Source organism: Bos mutus, chromosome 15, assembly GCF_027580195.1.
Source record: "Bos mutus isolate GX-2022 chromosome 15, NWIPB_WYAK_1.1, whole genome shotgun sequence".
Taxonomy (NCBI): domain Eukaryota; kingdom Metazoa; phylum Chordata; class Mammalia; order Artiodactyla; family Bovidae; genus Bos; species Bos mutus.
In genome coordinates, this window is record NC_091631.1 from 48794373 (window position 1) to 48808522 (window position 14150).

Here is a 14150-nt window from a genome sequence, read left to right on the forward strand (position 1 = left end):
AGCCAACTTTCCAGAAGTACTTCTAGCACAAATGCAAGAAAGTATATATACGTTCATTTCTGTATGTGGGTATTTATATGAAATAATATCACCTGTGGCATAAAAGAATAATTAGCAAATTAATCTAGCAGGGTTCTTACACTTTGATGTTAATAAGCAGCAAAATACAAGAAATCACCTGATCTGAAGGCACATTCTGTGCCTTAGCATGGAATGCTCTTAAGAAATGTCAAGTTCATATAAACTTCAGTATACTGTCATTTCTTCATTGAAGAAAATCATCTTAATAAATATAATGTGTAATATTTTAAACAATGGCATTATAATCAGAACCCTAACCAATCCATTCAGCAACTATCTGAGTGACCACTCTGTCAGGATCTATTCAGTTTTGGGAAAACAGCAGTGAACAAACAGAATAAAAGACATCTGCCCTAATGGAGCTTCATTCAGGGCAGAGGAGCAGGAATATAGGCAGATAAAAATAAAGAAAAAAATATAAATTCTATGGACAAAAATAACACAGGAAAGGTGACAGAAAGCAAGGGGGATGAAATTTTAAGTAAATTGGTCAGGGAAGGCCCACTGAGAAGGTACTGAAAGGGGAACTCCCCGGGTCGGTGGTGCCCAATATGCTACTGGAGATCAATGGAGAAATAACTCCAGAAAGAATGAAGGGATGGAGCCAAAGCAAAAACAATACCCAGTTGTGGATGTGATTGGTGATAGAAACAAGGTCTGATGCTGTAAAGAGCAATACTGCATAGGAACCTGAAATGTCAGGTCCATGAATCAAGGCAAATTGGAAGTGGTCAAACAGGAGATGGCAAGAGTGAATGTTGACATTCTAGGAATCAGCGAACTAAAATGGACTGGAAAGGGTGAATTTAACTCAGATAACCACTATATCTACTACTGTGGGCAGGAATCCCTTAGAAAAAATGGAGTAGCCATCATGGTCAACAAAAGACTCCGAAATGCAGTACTTGGATGCAATCTCAAAAACGACAGAATGATCTCTGTTCGTTTCCAAGGCAAACCATTCAATATCACGGTAATCCAAGTCTATGCCGCAACCAGTAGTGCTGAAGAAGCTGAAGTTGAACGGTTCTATGAAGACCTACAAGACCTTTTAGAACTAACACCCAAAAAAAGATGTCCTTTTCATTATAGGGGACTGGAATGCAAAAGTAGGAAGTCAGGAAACACCTGGAGTAACAGGCAAATTTGGCCTTGGAGTACGGAATGAAGCAGGGCAAAGGCTAATAGAGATTTGCCAAGAGAACACACTGGTCATAAAAAACACTCTTCCAACAACATAAGAGAAGACTCTATACATGGACATCACCAGATGGTCAACACCGAAATTAGACTGATTATATTCTTTGCAGCCAAAGATGGAGAAGCTCTATACAGTCAGCAAAAACAAGACCAGGAGTTGACTGTGGCTCAGATCATGAACTCCTTATTGTCAAATTCAGATTTTATTGAAGAAAGTGGGGAAAACCACTAGACCACTGAGGTATGACCTAAATCAAATCCCTAATGATTATACAGTGGAAGTGAGAAATAGATTTAAGGGCCTAGATCTGATAGAGTGCCTGGGTGGAGGTTCGTGACATTGTACAGGAGACAGGGATCAAGGCCATCCCCATGGAAAAGAAATGCAAAAAAGCAAAATGGCTGTCTGGGGAGGCCTTACAAATAGCTGTGAAAAGAAGAGAAGCAAAAGCAAAGGAGAAAAGGAAAGATATAAGCATCTGAATGCAGAGTTCCAAAGAACAGCAAGGAGAGATAAGAAAGCCTTCCTCAGCGATCAATGCAAAGAAATAGAGGAAAACAACAGAATGAGAAAGACTAGAGATCTCTTCAAGAAAATTAGAGATACCAAGGGAACATTTCATGCAAAGATGGGCTCGAAAAAGAACGGTATGGACCTAACAGAAGCAGAAGATATTAAGAAGAGGTGGCAAGAATACACAGAAGAACTGTACAAAAAAGAGTTTCACGACCCAGATAATCATGATGGTGTGATCACTCACCTAGAGCCAGACATCCTGGAATGTGAAGTCAAGTGGGCCTTAGAAAGCATCACTACAAAAAAAGCTAGTGGAGGTGATGGAATTCCAGTTGAGCTACTTCAAATCCTGAAAGATGATGCTGTGAAAGTGCTGCACTCAATATGCCAGCAAATTTGGAAAACTCAGCAATGGCCACAGGACTGGAAAAGGTCAGTTTTCATTCCAATCCCAAAGAAAGGCAATGCCAAAGAATGCTCAAACTACTGCACAATTGCACTCATCTCACACGCTAGTAAAGTAATGCTCAAAATTCTCCAAGCAAGGCTTCAGCAGTACATGAATCATGAACTTCTAGATGTTCAAGATGGTTTTAAAAAGGCAGAGGAACCAGAGATCAAATTGCCAACATCCGCTAGATCATCAAAAAAGCAAGAGAGTTCCAGAAAAACATCTATTTCTGCCTTATTGACTATGCCAAAGCCTTTGATTGTGTGGATCACAATAAACTGTGGAAAAGTCTGAAAGAGATGGGAATACCAGACCACCTGACCTGCCTCTTGAGAAACCTATATGCAGGTTAGGAAGCAACAGTTAGAACTGGACATGGAACAACAGACTGGTTCCAAATAGGAAAAGGAGTACGTCAAGGCTGTATATTGTCACCCTGCTTATTTAACTTATATGAAGAGTACATCATGAGAAACGCTGGGCTGGCAGAAGCACAAGCTGGAATCAAGACTGCTGGGAGAAATATCAATAACCTCAGATATGCAGATGATACCAGCCTTATGGCAGAAAGTGAAGAGGAATTAAAAAAGCCTCTTGATGAAAGTGAAAGAGGAGAGTGAAAAAGTTGGCTTAAAGCTCAACATTCAGAAAACTAAGAACATGGCATCCAGTCCCATCACTTCATGGGAAATAGATGGGGAAACAGTGGAAACAGTGTCAGACTTTATTTTGGGGGCTTCAAAATCACTGCAGATGGTGATTGCAGCCATGAAATTAAAAGATGCTTACTCCTTGGAAGGAAAGTTATGACCAGCCTAGACAGCATATTGAAAAGCAGAGATATTACTTTGCCAACATAGGTCCGTCTAGTCAAGGCTACGGTTTTTTCAGTGGTCATGTATGGATGTGAGAGTTGGACTGTGAAAAAAGCTGAGCACCAAAGAATTGATGCTTTTGAACTGCGATGTTGGAGAAGACTCCTGAGAGTCCCTTGGACTGCAAGGAAATCCAACCAGTTCATCCTAAAGGAGATCAGTCCTGGGTGTTCATTGGAAAGACTGAGGCTTAAGCTGAAACTCCAATTCTTTGGCCACCTGATGCGAAGAGTGGAAAAGACTCTGATGGTGGGAGGGATTGGGGGCAGAAGAAGAAGGGGACGACAGAGGATGAGATGGCTGGATGGCATCACCGATTCGATGGACACGAGTCTGAGTGAACTCCGGGAGTTGGTGATGGACAGGGAAGCCTGGTGTGCTGCGATTCATGGGGTCGCAAACAGTCAGACATGACTGAGCGACTGAACTGAACTGAGATGTAGAGGTAGCTTTGTAATAAAATACAAAGAATATAGGGCAAATCCTGGAGGAAGAGGGGGAGCCAAAATGTTTCTGTGTGAGTTTGTTTAAGATGGGAGAAATAACCATGTCTGCACACTAATAGGGCTGATTCAGTAGAAAACAAAAGAACTGATGATGCAAGAGAGAAGGGGTACGTTTGCTAGAGTACCATCTTTGAGTAGGTATAAGAAAGCACGATCTGGATAAATAGGCGAAGAGGTAGTCTTGAACCAAAAGCAGAAAAATTCCTACATATCATCACATCAGGAGAGAAGGTCAAGCATATGGTATGACAGAGGTAGGGTGACACCTCTGGAAGAAGTTATCTTCTATATGCTTTAAATTTCTCAAAAAAAAAAAAAAAAAAAAAAAAAAACAGCAAGGTCATCAGTTCTTGAGAAAAGAACAGGAGAGGAATTGATAGAGAGTTTAAAAAGAGAGAAGGTGTGAAACAGTCAAATAAGAGAACTGCAAATATGAAAGGACTAGAGACATGCAGCATGATTATCAGAGACGTATTAAGGGCTGTTATTTATCCTAGAGCAAGGATAATAATAAAATGCATTAGTTTAAAAACCTTATTAAGATTTCTATTGGTAAAATAAAACACTACTATTATCTACCATCATTTATATGAGTAAGATCTTTTCCATCCCTTTTTAGTTAAACTGGGCCTCCAAACTTCAAAGAGGCCAACCAGAGTCCAATTATACAAGTACTAACCTTTGGATCTTAAATATATATGTATATTTATATATACACATATATATTGTATTCTTTTCATTCCCTTATCCTAAATATGCATATATATAAACCTATATATATACATATATATCCCATAAAACCTTTTGTGAGAATTTATATACCTATAATTAACTTAGAAATGATAAAAAAAAAAAAACAGTCATGAGTAGTCAATAATTGAGATATAATACAGACGTCAGAAAGCACAATCAAGTCCAAAAACACGGGAGGGAAAACCAGAAGTAGGAGGCCAGTAATTCAGTATACTGAAGCAAAGACTGTAATATATTAACTTGGCAACTTACAGCAGATCGATCCAGGAAGAACTGATGGAACTCAAGGAAGACACGACGGGTCTCCTTGGAATTGGTCTGTTTATATAGGTCTGAATAGAGATAACAGAGCTGTAGTAGAGAAAGAAATGGGGAAGAAATCAAGAAAAATGTAATCTGCTAGATCCTCGTTGAGTAGAAATGTCTGAAACAAGTAGGTCACCATGAACAATGCAGTTATTACCATATAACCAAGCCTTTGAAAAATAAATTAGTAACATTTTAATCATCTTTCATATCTAGTTTAGAAAACTGGCAGAAGTCTATCTACCCATCTTGCTAAAACTGAAAAGTTTCACGGTATTTGAATCAATTAAGAACTCTAAACTGGCTAAATCATGAAATACATTACCAATGTTGCAGGGTCAAACTGGGAAACTACATGGTGTAAGAAGACAGCCAAGTGAGCAGGGCGAGATTTTAGCAGTTCAATGCTCTGAAAACAGCTGCACTGCCCATTGATCTAGAAAAGTAAGTAAATATACATTAGTAACACCAACACATAAATGCAAAATGTCATGTCAGGTCAGTTAAATATGACTATCCCAATTTCACTTTGACCTTTCCTAAAAAATTCAAGGTTTAAAAAAACTTCACTAGAATTTATTATAAACAACATAGGCTATGGAATCTCTTCCTCTGAAAATAATCTCTTGGGAACAGGTTGGAAGAAAGACCATCCTGGGAGAATGCAAATCCAGAATATAATTATCAAAGAGCTCACAGGTCTACAAATAAGTACACACACAAAAAAACAGGTTAATAACACTTCTAAAAATGTAAAGCGAGGCTTTTTGCCTAATAACAAAATAGGCGTCTTCCTTTTAGGCTAATCAAAGAGACGGTGGTAGGAAATGGAGTTGTGTGATTTTAAATAACACAACTCCTAGAATACCTGTACGTTTCCAAACGGCAATGAACACAGAAAGCAGCCAGAGCTGACCTTAACCTAGAATCATGTAAGTTAATCTAAACAAGTAACACCCATTCTGCACAATCTCTTTCAGAAAATATAAGAGGACTAAGACTTCTCAACTCAGATCTAAGAGCTCAGCATCAACCAACTATCAAAACCAAAGATATTACAAAAAAAGAAAACTACAGACTACTATCCCCCATAAACACACACACAAAAATCCTCAGCAAAATAATAGGACTGAATCCAATAATACTGGAAAAAGGAAAATAAATTATGACCAACTGGGGTTTCTCCCAGGAATGAAACAGGAATATCTGTTTCAAAATGCTAATAACACCAATTAATGTAATTTACCATGATATGTAGTTCCACATGAATTATATTAATGTAATGTAAATTTAATAACAACATCTGATGATCTCAGTCATTCAACAAAATTCAACATCTATTCATGATAAAACTCCTATCAAACTAAAAATAGAAGGAAACTTCCTCAATTAAAAAAAAAGTATCTATGGCTAACATCATATTAATAATAAATGACTGAATGCATTCTTCCTAAGATTGAGGATAAGGCCAGGAAGGCCAGGATGCCCTGTCTCACCAGTGATTCAGCCTCATACTGGAAATCCTAACCAGTGCAGTAAAGGTAATAACAAGAAATAAAAGATAAACACTGGGAAACAAGCAAATAAAAACTGTCAGTTATTTACATAGAAAAATCTTAAAAAGTTAATTTTAAAAACCTCTTTGAAGTAGTTAGTTTACTAAAAGATCACATGAGCTTACTAACAAGGACAAGAATAAAGCCAATCACATTCCTATATACCATCAATAAACAACCAGAATTTGAAAATTTTTAAAAAATTTATAAGAACATCCCCCTTCTCCCAAGATAAAATACGTAGGTAAAAATCAATGACTTCTTATCAGCTTCAAGAGCAAGGCCATTTCTATTGGTCAAAGCTAAAATAAGCAATTAACCCAAGCAAGTAAACAATTAATCTTAGTTCTAATGAGCTTCAAATTCTTATCAATATAATTTCAATCTCCAGAAACTGTTCATTTTTGCAATAAATCAAACATCTTAGAAAATTAATAATTTGTTTTTTAGAAAGAAAAAGTCATCACCTGTTCATGTTCACTACCAAAGTCATCGTCTTCTGCTCCAATAATATGAGGTGCCACACGGGTAGAGGGACTCCCAACAAGCGACTGAGTGTCCTGGAAACATTCATAGAGAAGGAACAGAAAAATTGCCTGGTGGTCAATTTCAGAGACAGAATAAAGCCAAACTATCAAAAAGACATGGTTCACTAAACTGACTGGATTTCTTTTCCTTTTCTTTAGGTACTTTATTTTCAAAGTGGTTCTCAAATTTTCCAGTATTGATTGTTTCTTGGTCAGGGGGAGGGGGAGAAAACATTTCCCCTAGAAATAATAAACATCCTCTGTTTATACAGCCTTGTTTATCTGGTTCTAATCCCTGTCTGTAGGCTTCATTTATTGTTTCATATATATCTAGACCTTGTTACAGAAAGAAATTAAGCTGGCTTACACAAACAGTTACAATTTTTAACAGTGAACGAAGGCCACAGGACAAAGGAAAAATGGCACTGTTGACATTTTGGGCCAGATGATTCTTCGTTGTGGGGGCTGTCCTATGCACTGTAGGGTCCGGAGCGGCATACTTGGCCACTGCCCACCCACAAGATGCCAGGAGCAGCCTCCCGGCCATGACAATCAAAAATGTTTCCAGACCTTGCCAAATGTGCCCTGAGGGACAAAATCATTCCTGGTTGAAAATCATTGGCATAATGCAATAAAATATTCAAGTAATCACACAAACACTGCTATAGAAATGATGGTAACAAGATTGTAAAATAAATTGTAGGCTGGCAGCCCTCACTCCCTTACACATTTGGATTTAGCATGAAAAGGGGAGTGTTGGAACATTAGTATATAATGCAAAAAGTATGGGATATTTGAATACCACAAATACAGAAATGGAAGACCATATAGTACTAGAAGAAATAGTAAATTTGGAACAAATATGAAAAAAATGAGTTTGGCTCAAACCTGACAGCAGTTGAATGCTGTAGGATCTGGGGTTGAGCAAAGGGAGTGAGGCTATGGTGACATGGGAGTTATCTGCACAGCAGTTACAGCTGCAACTATGTACATGGACCCACAAGCTATAAATTAAGTGACTAACAAACACACAGCTGCAGTTTTTCTTCATTAAGTGTGTTGCAACTCTAAGTATTTGCATTGCCTAAACTTGATTCTGCCTTTCTGTACTCTTGCTTTTTAAACCACAAGGCTTTAATATTTTTTTAAAAATGAGGTGAAGCAGAAATTTTATTTGTTTAGAGTGAGACAACTTTTCATTTTACAGCAGACTTGAGGTTTCTGATTTTTCAACAGTCCTTATGTTGCTAATAACAGATGAATCATAATATGCTATTAAATCTTTTACTATAAAACTTTATAGAAGTCCTAATCTTAAAAAATAAAATCAGAATGCTAAAAATATTCAATTAGGGATTTACAAGATCTAGCAACTTCATTTCTGATTATATACTCAAAAGAACTGAAGGAAGAACTTAAATGGGTATTTATTTATACATCCATGTTCAGAGTAGCATTATTCATGACAGCCAGAAGGAAAACCACCCAAGTGTTCACTGATGAATGAATGGATAAACCAAATGTGGTATATACACACAATGGATTATTATTCAGCCTTAAAAAGGAAGGAAATTCTGCTACATGCTAAGTCACTGATCAAACTTGAAGACATTATGCTCAGTGAAATAAGCTGGCCACAAAAGGACAAATATATATTCTACTTATTATGCGGTTCCTAGTCAGATTCGAAGGGACAGAAAGTAGAATGGTGTTTGCCAGAGCTGGAGAGAGGAGATAATGGAAGTTTGTGGACACCAAGTTTCAGCTGGGGAAGGTGAAAAAGTTTTAGAGATATATGTGCTGATGGTTGCATAATGATGTGAATCTAACTTAATGACAAAATGAACTTAAAAATGGTTAAATTGTATATTTTATGTTATTTGTATTTTACTATAAAAAAATTTAACCACATAATAATACTATGTAGCAGCTATTTTCCAATCTTTATTAAATTTCTTTAATAAGTTTAAGCTTTTTCTCCAAATTAAACACACACACATCAGTTACGTCTGTCATTGAGGTATAAGAAAAGTCACTATCATTTCATTGATTTCATACTCACAGTGTCCTGAATTGCTTCACTTTTTTCTGGGTTTTCCTCTAGATAAATCCTCTCTTTCAAGCCACTCTTAGGACTCTAATGAAAATAAAAAAAAACAAAAAACGACGTGTTCATTTCAACAGGCCCACCAACGGAGATAAGAAAAAGCAATGTGAAAGAATAATGTTCTGAATGTCACATTTGTGTTTGTGACTATTAAATACCTTTCATATAATATTTGGCTCTGCTATTTTTTACCTGACTTTGGAAAGTCACTTATTCATTAGGCTTTTAAGTCTTATGTTGATAAAATAATTTCATCTTCAGGCTTGAGGGTTAATGTCTATCAAATAATTCTAATCAGATATATTACATATTTCAAGCTCATTAAGTCAAAATCAAACTCTACTTCCTCTAAATCCCTCTGTCCCAAACTATTCTTTCTATCCAAGTTAAAAGCATTTCCGCCTACTTATATGAAGGAAAATGAGCTTCTATTTTTCTGTTCCTACCTTATGTAAACTGATTTATGGATTCTTACAAAATTTACATGGTATGTTTGGGATGACTTAATGTAAAATACACACTCTATGATACACAAAGCTTCAATTCTGGCAGATGAGGAACACTCCAAGCAATGGGAGCCATTCTTCAGAGCAGCTGAAAATGAGATGCAAGAGATTTTTGTGTGAATGCCTATACAGAAGATATATGCTATCTGTATATATAATGTGTATGAGAGAGAGAGAACAGTAATTTCAAATATAAGCCCCACCTGGGAGAAATGGATGACTCTAGGTTAAGAGGTAGGACAGATCAAGCTAGAATAATCTTATCACACCAAAAAGAAAGAAACCTATGTTACTGGGGAGTCATGTCAAAAGAACACAGAAGACAACTTGAGAAGGAACACACTAGTCCCCTCAAAAGGGACAATTTAATAAGTATCAAAAAGAAAAATGACTGTAATGGACTGAAATGCAGTAAGAAACAGGTTAAAAATCTGTGAATTCAAAATATTACACATCTACACACATATGGGCAAACATCCCCACATTTAGTGACCTTCAGAGTATGTCAGGGCACCAATTCTTCTGAAAACAGATACGTAAGGGAAAATAATCAAATATTTGTCTTGAATTTCCCGTATAAGCTGTATTTTACAGCAACTTAAAAGCTAGAAGGGAAAATTCTTTATAAAATAATTCCATTTAATGAATATAGGACGAATGACAAAATTATACCATTTTGAAATCCCTTATTAAATAATGGATGCAGGCATTTTTGCTATCAATGGAAGTAAAAACATCAGATAAAAACTTAGTGGAGAAATTTATAAGGAAGGAATTATGCTGATTTAATCTGCATACCTTATACAAACTTAACAATTGTAAAAAGACAACCAGACATTCTCCTCCTAATGTGGTGTAACAGGATATGCACAGTACCACCCATGAATTGTTCTTGCCAAACAACAACCTTCAATCCTTAATCTTTTCAAGACTCTAGATCTTACTATCAATTTTCAGGAAATATATACCAGATGAATATGCTTAACACCTCCATGAAAATACAATTAGAATGTGGGTAGTTCTATTGGACATATGACCCAGTTTAACAAAAAAAATAGTAAGAAAAAAAAAGAGGAAGGAACTATCATAAATTAAGAGATTTATCAACCAAAGACTGAAGCTGTTGACTGGATCCTGCCTCAAATAAACCTACTGTAAAAAGATTATTATAAGACTATTAGGCTAATCACATTGCATGTTAAGAAAATATTAATGAAGATTTGATAATGCTACTATGGCTCTAACTTAAGTCTTTTTTTCCTCCCAAAGACGCATGTTAATGAAATAATATCTTGGATTTACTTTAAAATATCCAGTATATGGAGAGTACGAGGAATGAAGGAATACAGACAAAAGTAAGTTTAAGCACTTGTTGATGACTCTGAGCTGGGTGATTAGGTACATGCGGGAGTTTATTATCTTAGTCTATTTTTGAGTAAGTTTGTTATTTTTTTAATTATTTATTTATTTATTTTTGGCTGCACTAGGTCTTTGACGCTGCTCGTGGGCTCTCTTTAGTTGTGTGTGGGGGCTTCTCTCTAACTGAGGCGAGCAGGCTTCTCACTGTGGTGGCTTCTCCCGTTGTGCAGCATGGCCTCTAGGCACACAGGCTTCAGCAGCTGCGGTTTGTGGGCTCAGGAGCTGTGGCACGCGGGCTCTAGAGTCTGGGCTCGGTAGTTGTGGCACACGGGTGTAACTGCCTTGCAGCATGTGGGGGCTTAGTTCCTGCACCAGGGATGAAACCTGTGTCCCTTGCATTGGCAGGCGGATTCTTAACCACTGATCACCAGAGAAATTCCTTAAAGTAACTTTTAAATTAAACATCAGCTGCAAAATGAAAATCAAAGAGGCAAATGCTCTAAGTTTTCGATGATAATTTGCGATCAAAGGAAATCAGTCCTGAATATTCACTGGAAGGACTGATGCTGAAGCTCAAGCTCCAATACTTTGGCCACCCAGTGTGAAGAACTGACTCTTTAGAAAAGGACCTGATGCTGGGAAAGATCGAAGGCAGGAGGATAAGGGGATGACAGAGGATGAGATGGCTGGGTGGCATAACCAACTTGATGGACAGGAGTTTGAGCAAACTCTGGGAGTTGGTGATGGACAGGGGAGCCTGACATGCTGCAGTCCATGGGGTCAGAGAGTCAGACACGACTGAACTGAACTGAGCTTCTCTTATGAGAAGTACATCCATGGGCATGTGAGTATTCTTTAAAGCCTTCTCTGAGGTGAGGAAGAGCAGGGAATTTCACAATGCTAATGATATCACAAACACCATAAGGAGGTTATTTTATAAAAAGGAGCAGAAAATGGAAAAAATGTAAGGCATTGATTGGTTCCTATAATCTTAATATAGTACAACTGAAACAAACACTGAAATCCATAAGCTAAAAGCAGCAAATCTCTAGCTTCAAAAAGACACCTGTAGGAACAACATGAGTTTGTTACGTGTTCAGTGAGTAGTCTTCACTGTATTGCCTCACATGTGGATTTCCACAGCATCCACTTATTTGGCCTCAATTGCCTCATCTATAAAATGGTGACATTTGCTTTTTTAAGATCACTATGAGAGTTAAAAAGAGTAACTGTAAAGCATTAGGTACAACTACTGTCACAAAGTAGGTATTCAATAGATGGTGACAATTTATCAGCCATTTAACACACATTTGTCAAGTTCCTCTTAAGCCAAATAGTCGTCTTTTCTTACTGATCTCCCTGTCTATTTACTTCGTTTTCGACACGGACATGTTTCTGGCTGTGCCTCTCTTCTGCATGCAAGATACAGCCCAAACTCTACTCATTCACTCTTGTTCAAAGACCAATTAGACACCAGACACATGTCGAACAGTCCGAATTCACTGGACTGCCTGTTTCTACACTTGCCAATTCACTCTATTTCATAAAGTGATATTTCTAAGCCACAGATTTTATGGTTAACATTTCTGTAAATAAGATAAAATTCAAATTTTTCATTTCCATCACTTGTTCTGAGTTCCTACAATCTCATTGTCTTCAGAGATATAAAGTCAAATATGATGGTGTGTTGCTTTAGAGACATCTAAACTTAGAAACATCTACCACTAGAAACATCTAATGGGAGAGATAAGCCATGCAATCAGAGAGGAGATGCAGCACTGAATCAAACAGAAGAAATGTGAGGATTCCCAGAAGCAGCACTGCTAGAACAAGTTATAACTTGAACTCAAGACTTTGCTTGTAAGATCAACTCCAGCCATTTTAGCATTAATATAATCCTAGTACACCTGTAAAATTTTCACTGCTCTCCCAAAATATAATGCATTTTCAGACCTTGGAGCCTTTGAGTGCTGGTATTTTGAAATTAGGTAGAGGCAATCACTTACTAGCTGAGTAAGTTTGGCAAGTTAGCTAACTCGCTTTGGCCTCAGTTTTTCCTTTTGTTTAAGTAATAACAATAGTACTACTTCATCAGGCTGTTCTGAGAATTAACTAAGATAAAAAATGTATAACACCTATTATAGCTGATGGTATTAATACATATGCTCAATAAATGTAAGCTACTATAATTCTTTTCTTGAGGCAAAATTGAAATCTATCATCAAGATAATTAGCCTATCTAATCATAATACTCCTATTAGTATCTTTCAAAATAAAAATATCCTCAAATCTTCCTTGCACGAGGAACTGAGTCACTGGGCCTAAGCATCAAGATACCCTAAATGGTGGTGGCTTAGACAAGTGGCTTTCAATTTTTTTTTTTTTTTTACAACCTCTACTATGAGAAATTTTACATTATTAACCAACGTGTGCACATACATACACAGCTATACATGTGTACAAATGCACACAATGTGTGCATGTGTGTATACAACAAAAGTCACAAAAAGTAACACTTACCTCCTTTACATGCAAAGCACTCTTATTTCTTATTCTATTCTTTTTTAAAAAAAAAATACTGGCCCCAACCCACTAAACTGATTTTATGACCCACATTGGAAAAAAACACTGACTTACAACAGATTATTTTCTTCATCATTTTTAAGAAGGGTGATCTATTTTGAAGTAATTATTCCTATTACTGCATACTACTTACAAAGTATTGCTGAGTATATAACACTTAAGTATTCATATAACTGTGACACTACATCATATTCAGCTTAAAATACTTTTTTTTTTAAATTTTATTTTATTTTTAAACTTGACATAATTGTATTAGTTTTGCCAAATATCAAAATGAATCCATCACAGGTATACATGTGCTCTTTCTTATCATCTTAACAGCTATCCATGTTCATCTGGCAATTTTTGGGTTAACCAAGAAAGAATTACTAAACATGGGCTATTAGCTGAAGTCTAAGAGGACTAAGGCTTTTCCTCTTTGAAATGGCAAAGTGCCCCATGATTTGAGACTGAGTCACTCTGACCACAAATGGAATATTAACATGCTCTTAAAGATATCAACAGTTGGCCTCTCGGTTCAGTAAGAAAGCACCGGCATTATTAACTTCTCTACCCACAAACAAGACGCCTGCTGGGAAATTCCATCTCCTTAAAAGAAACATTTGGCAATGATGTCCAAGGGAAAAAGTGAACTCTGGAATTAAAAGCTCATATACAACAGGGTCCAGAATTTCTGCTCATCAAATTGCTATATTAAAGATGATGGTGACCCTGAGGGATGGGATGGGGAGGGAGGTGGGAGGAGGGGTTCAGGATGGGGGGCACATGTACACCTATGGCTGATTCATGTCAGTGTATGGCAAAAACCACTACAATATTGTAA

General features: G+C 36.8%; 1 protein-coding gene across 2 annotated transcripts in view; it reads right to left on the reverse strand.

The window, feature by feature from the left end:
* ARHGEF12 (Rho guanine nucleotide exchange factor 12) overlaps positions 1 to 14150 on the reverse strand; it is a 168070-nt gene that overhangs the window by 39961 nt on the left and 113959 nt on the right. For both annotated transcript variants that reach the window (XM_070384072.1, XM_070384071.1), the window contains 4 exons: positions 8835 to 8909; positions 6713 to 6805; positions 5015 to 5125; positions 4636 to 4734 (listed from right to left, as the gene is read on the reverse strand). In XM_070384072.1, the coding sequence (XP_070240173.1) occupies positions 4636 to 4734; positions 5015 to 5125; positions 6713 to 6805; positions 8835 to 8909 (378 nt within the window). The remainder of the gene's footprint in view (positions 1 to 4635; positions 4735 to 5014; positions 5126 to 6712; positions 6806 to 8834; positions 8910 to 14150) is intronic.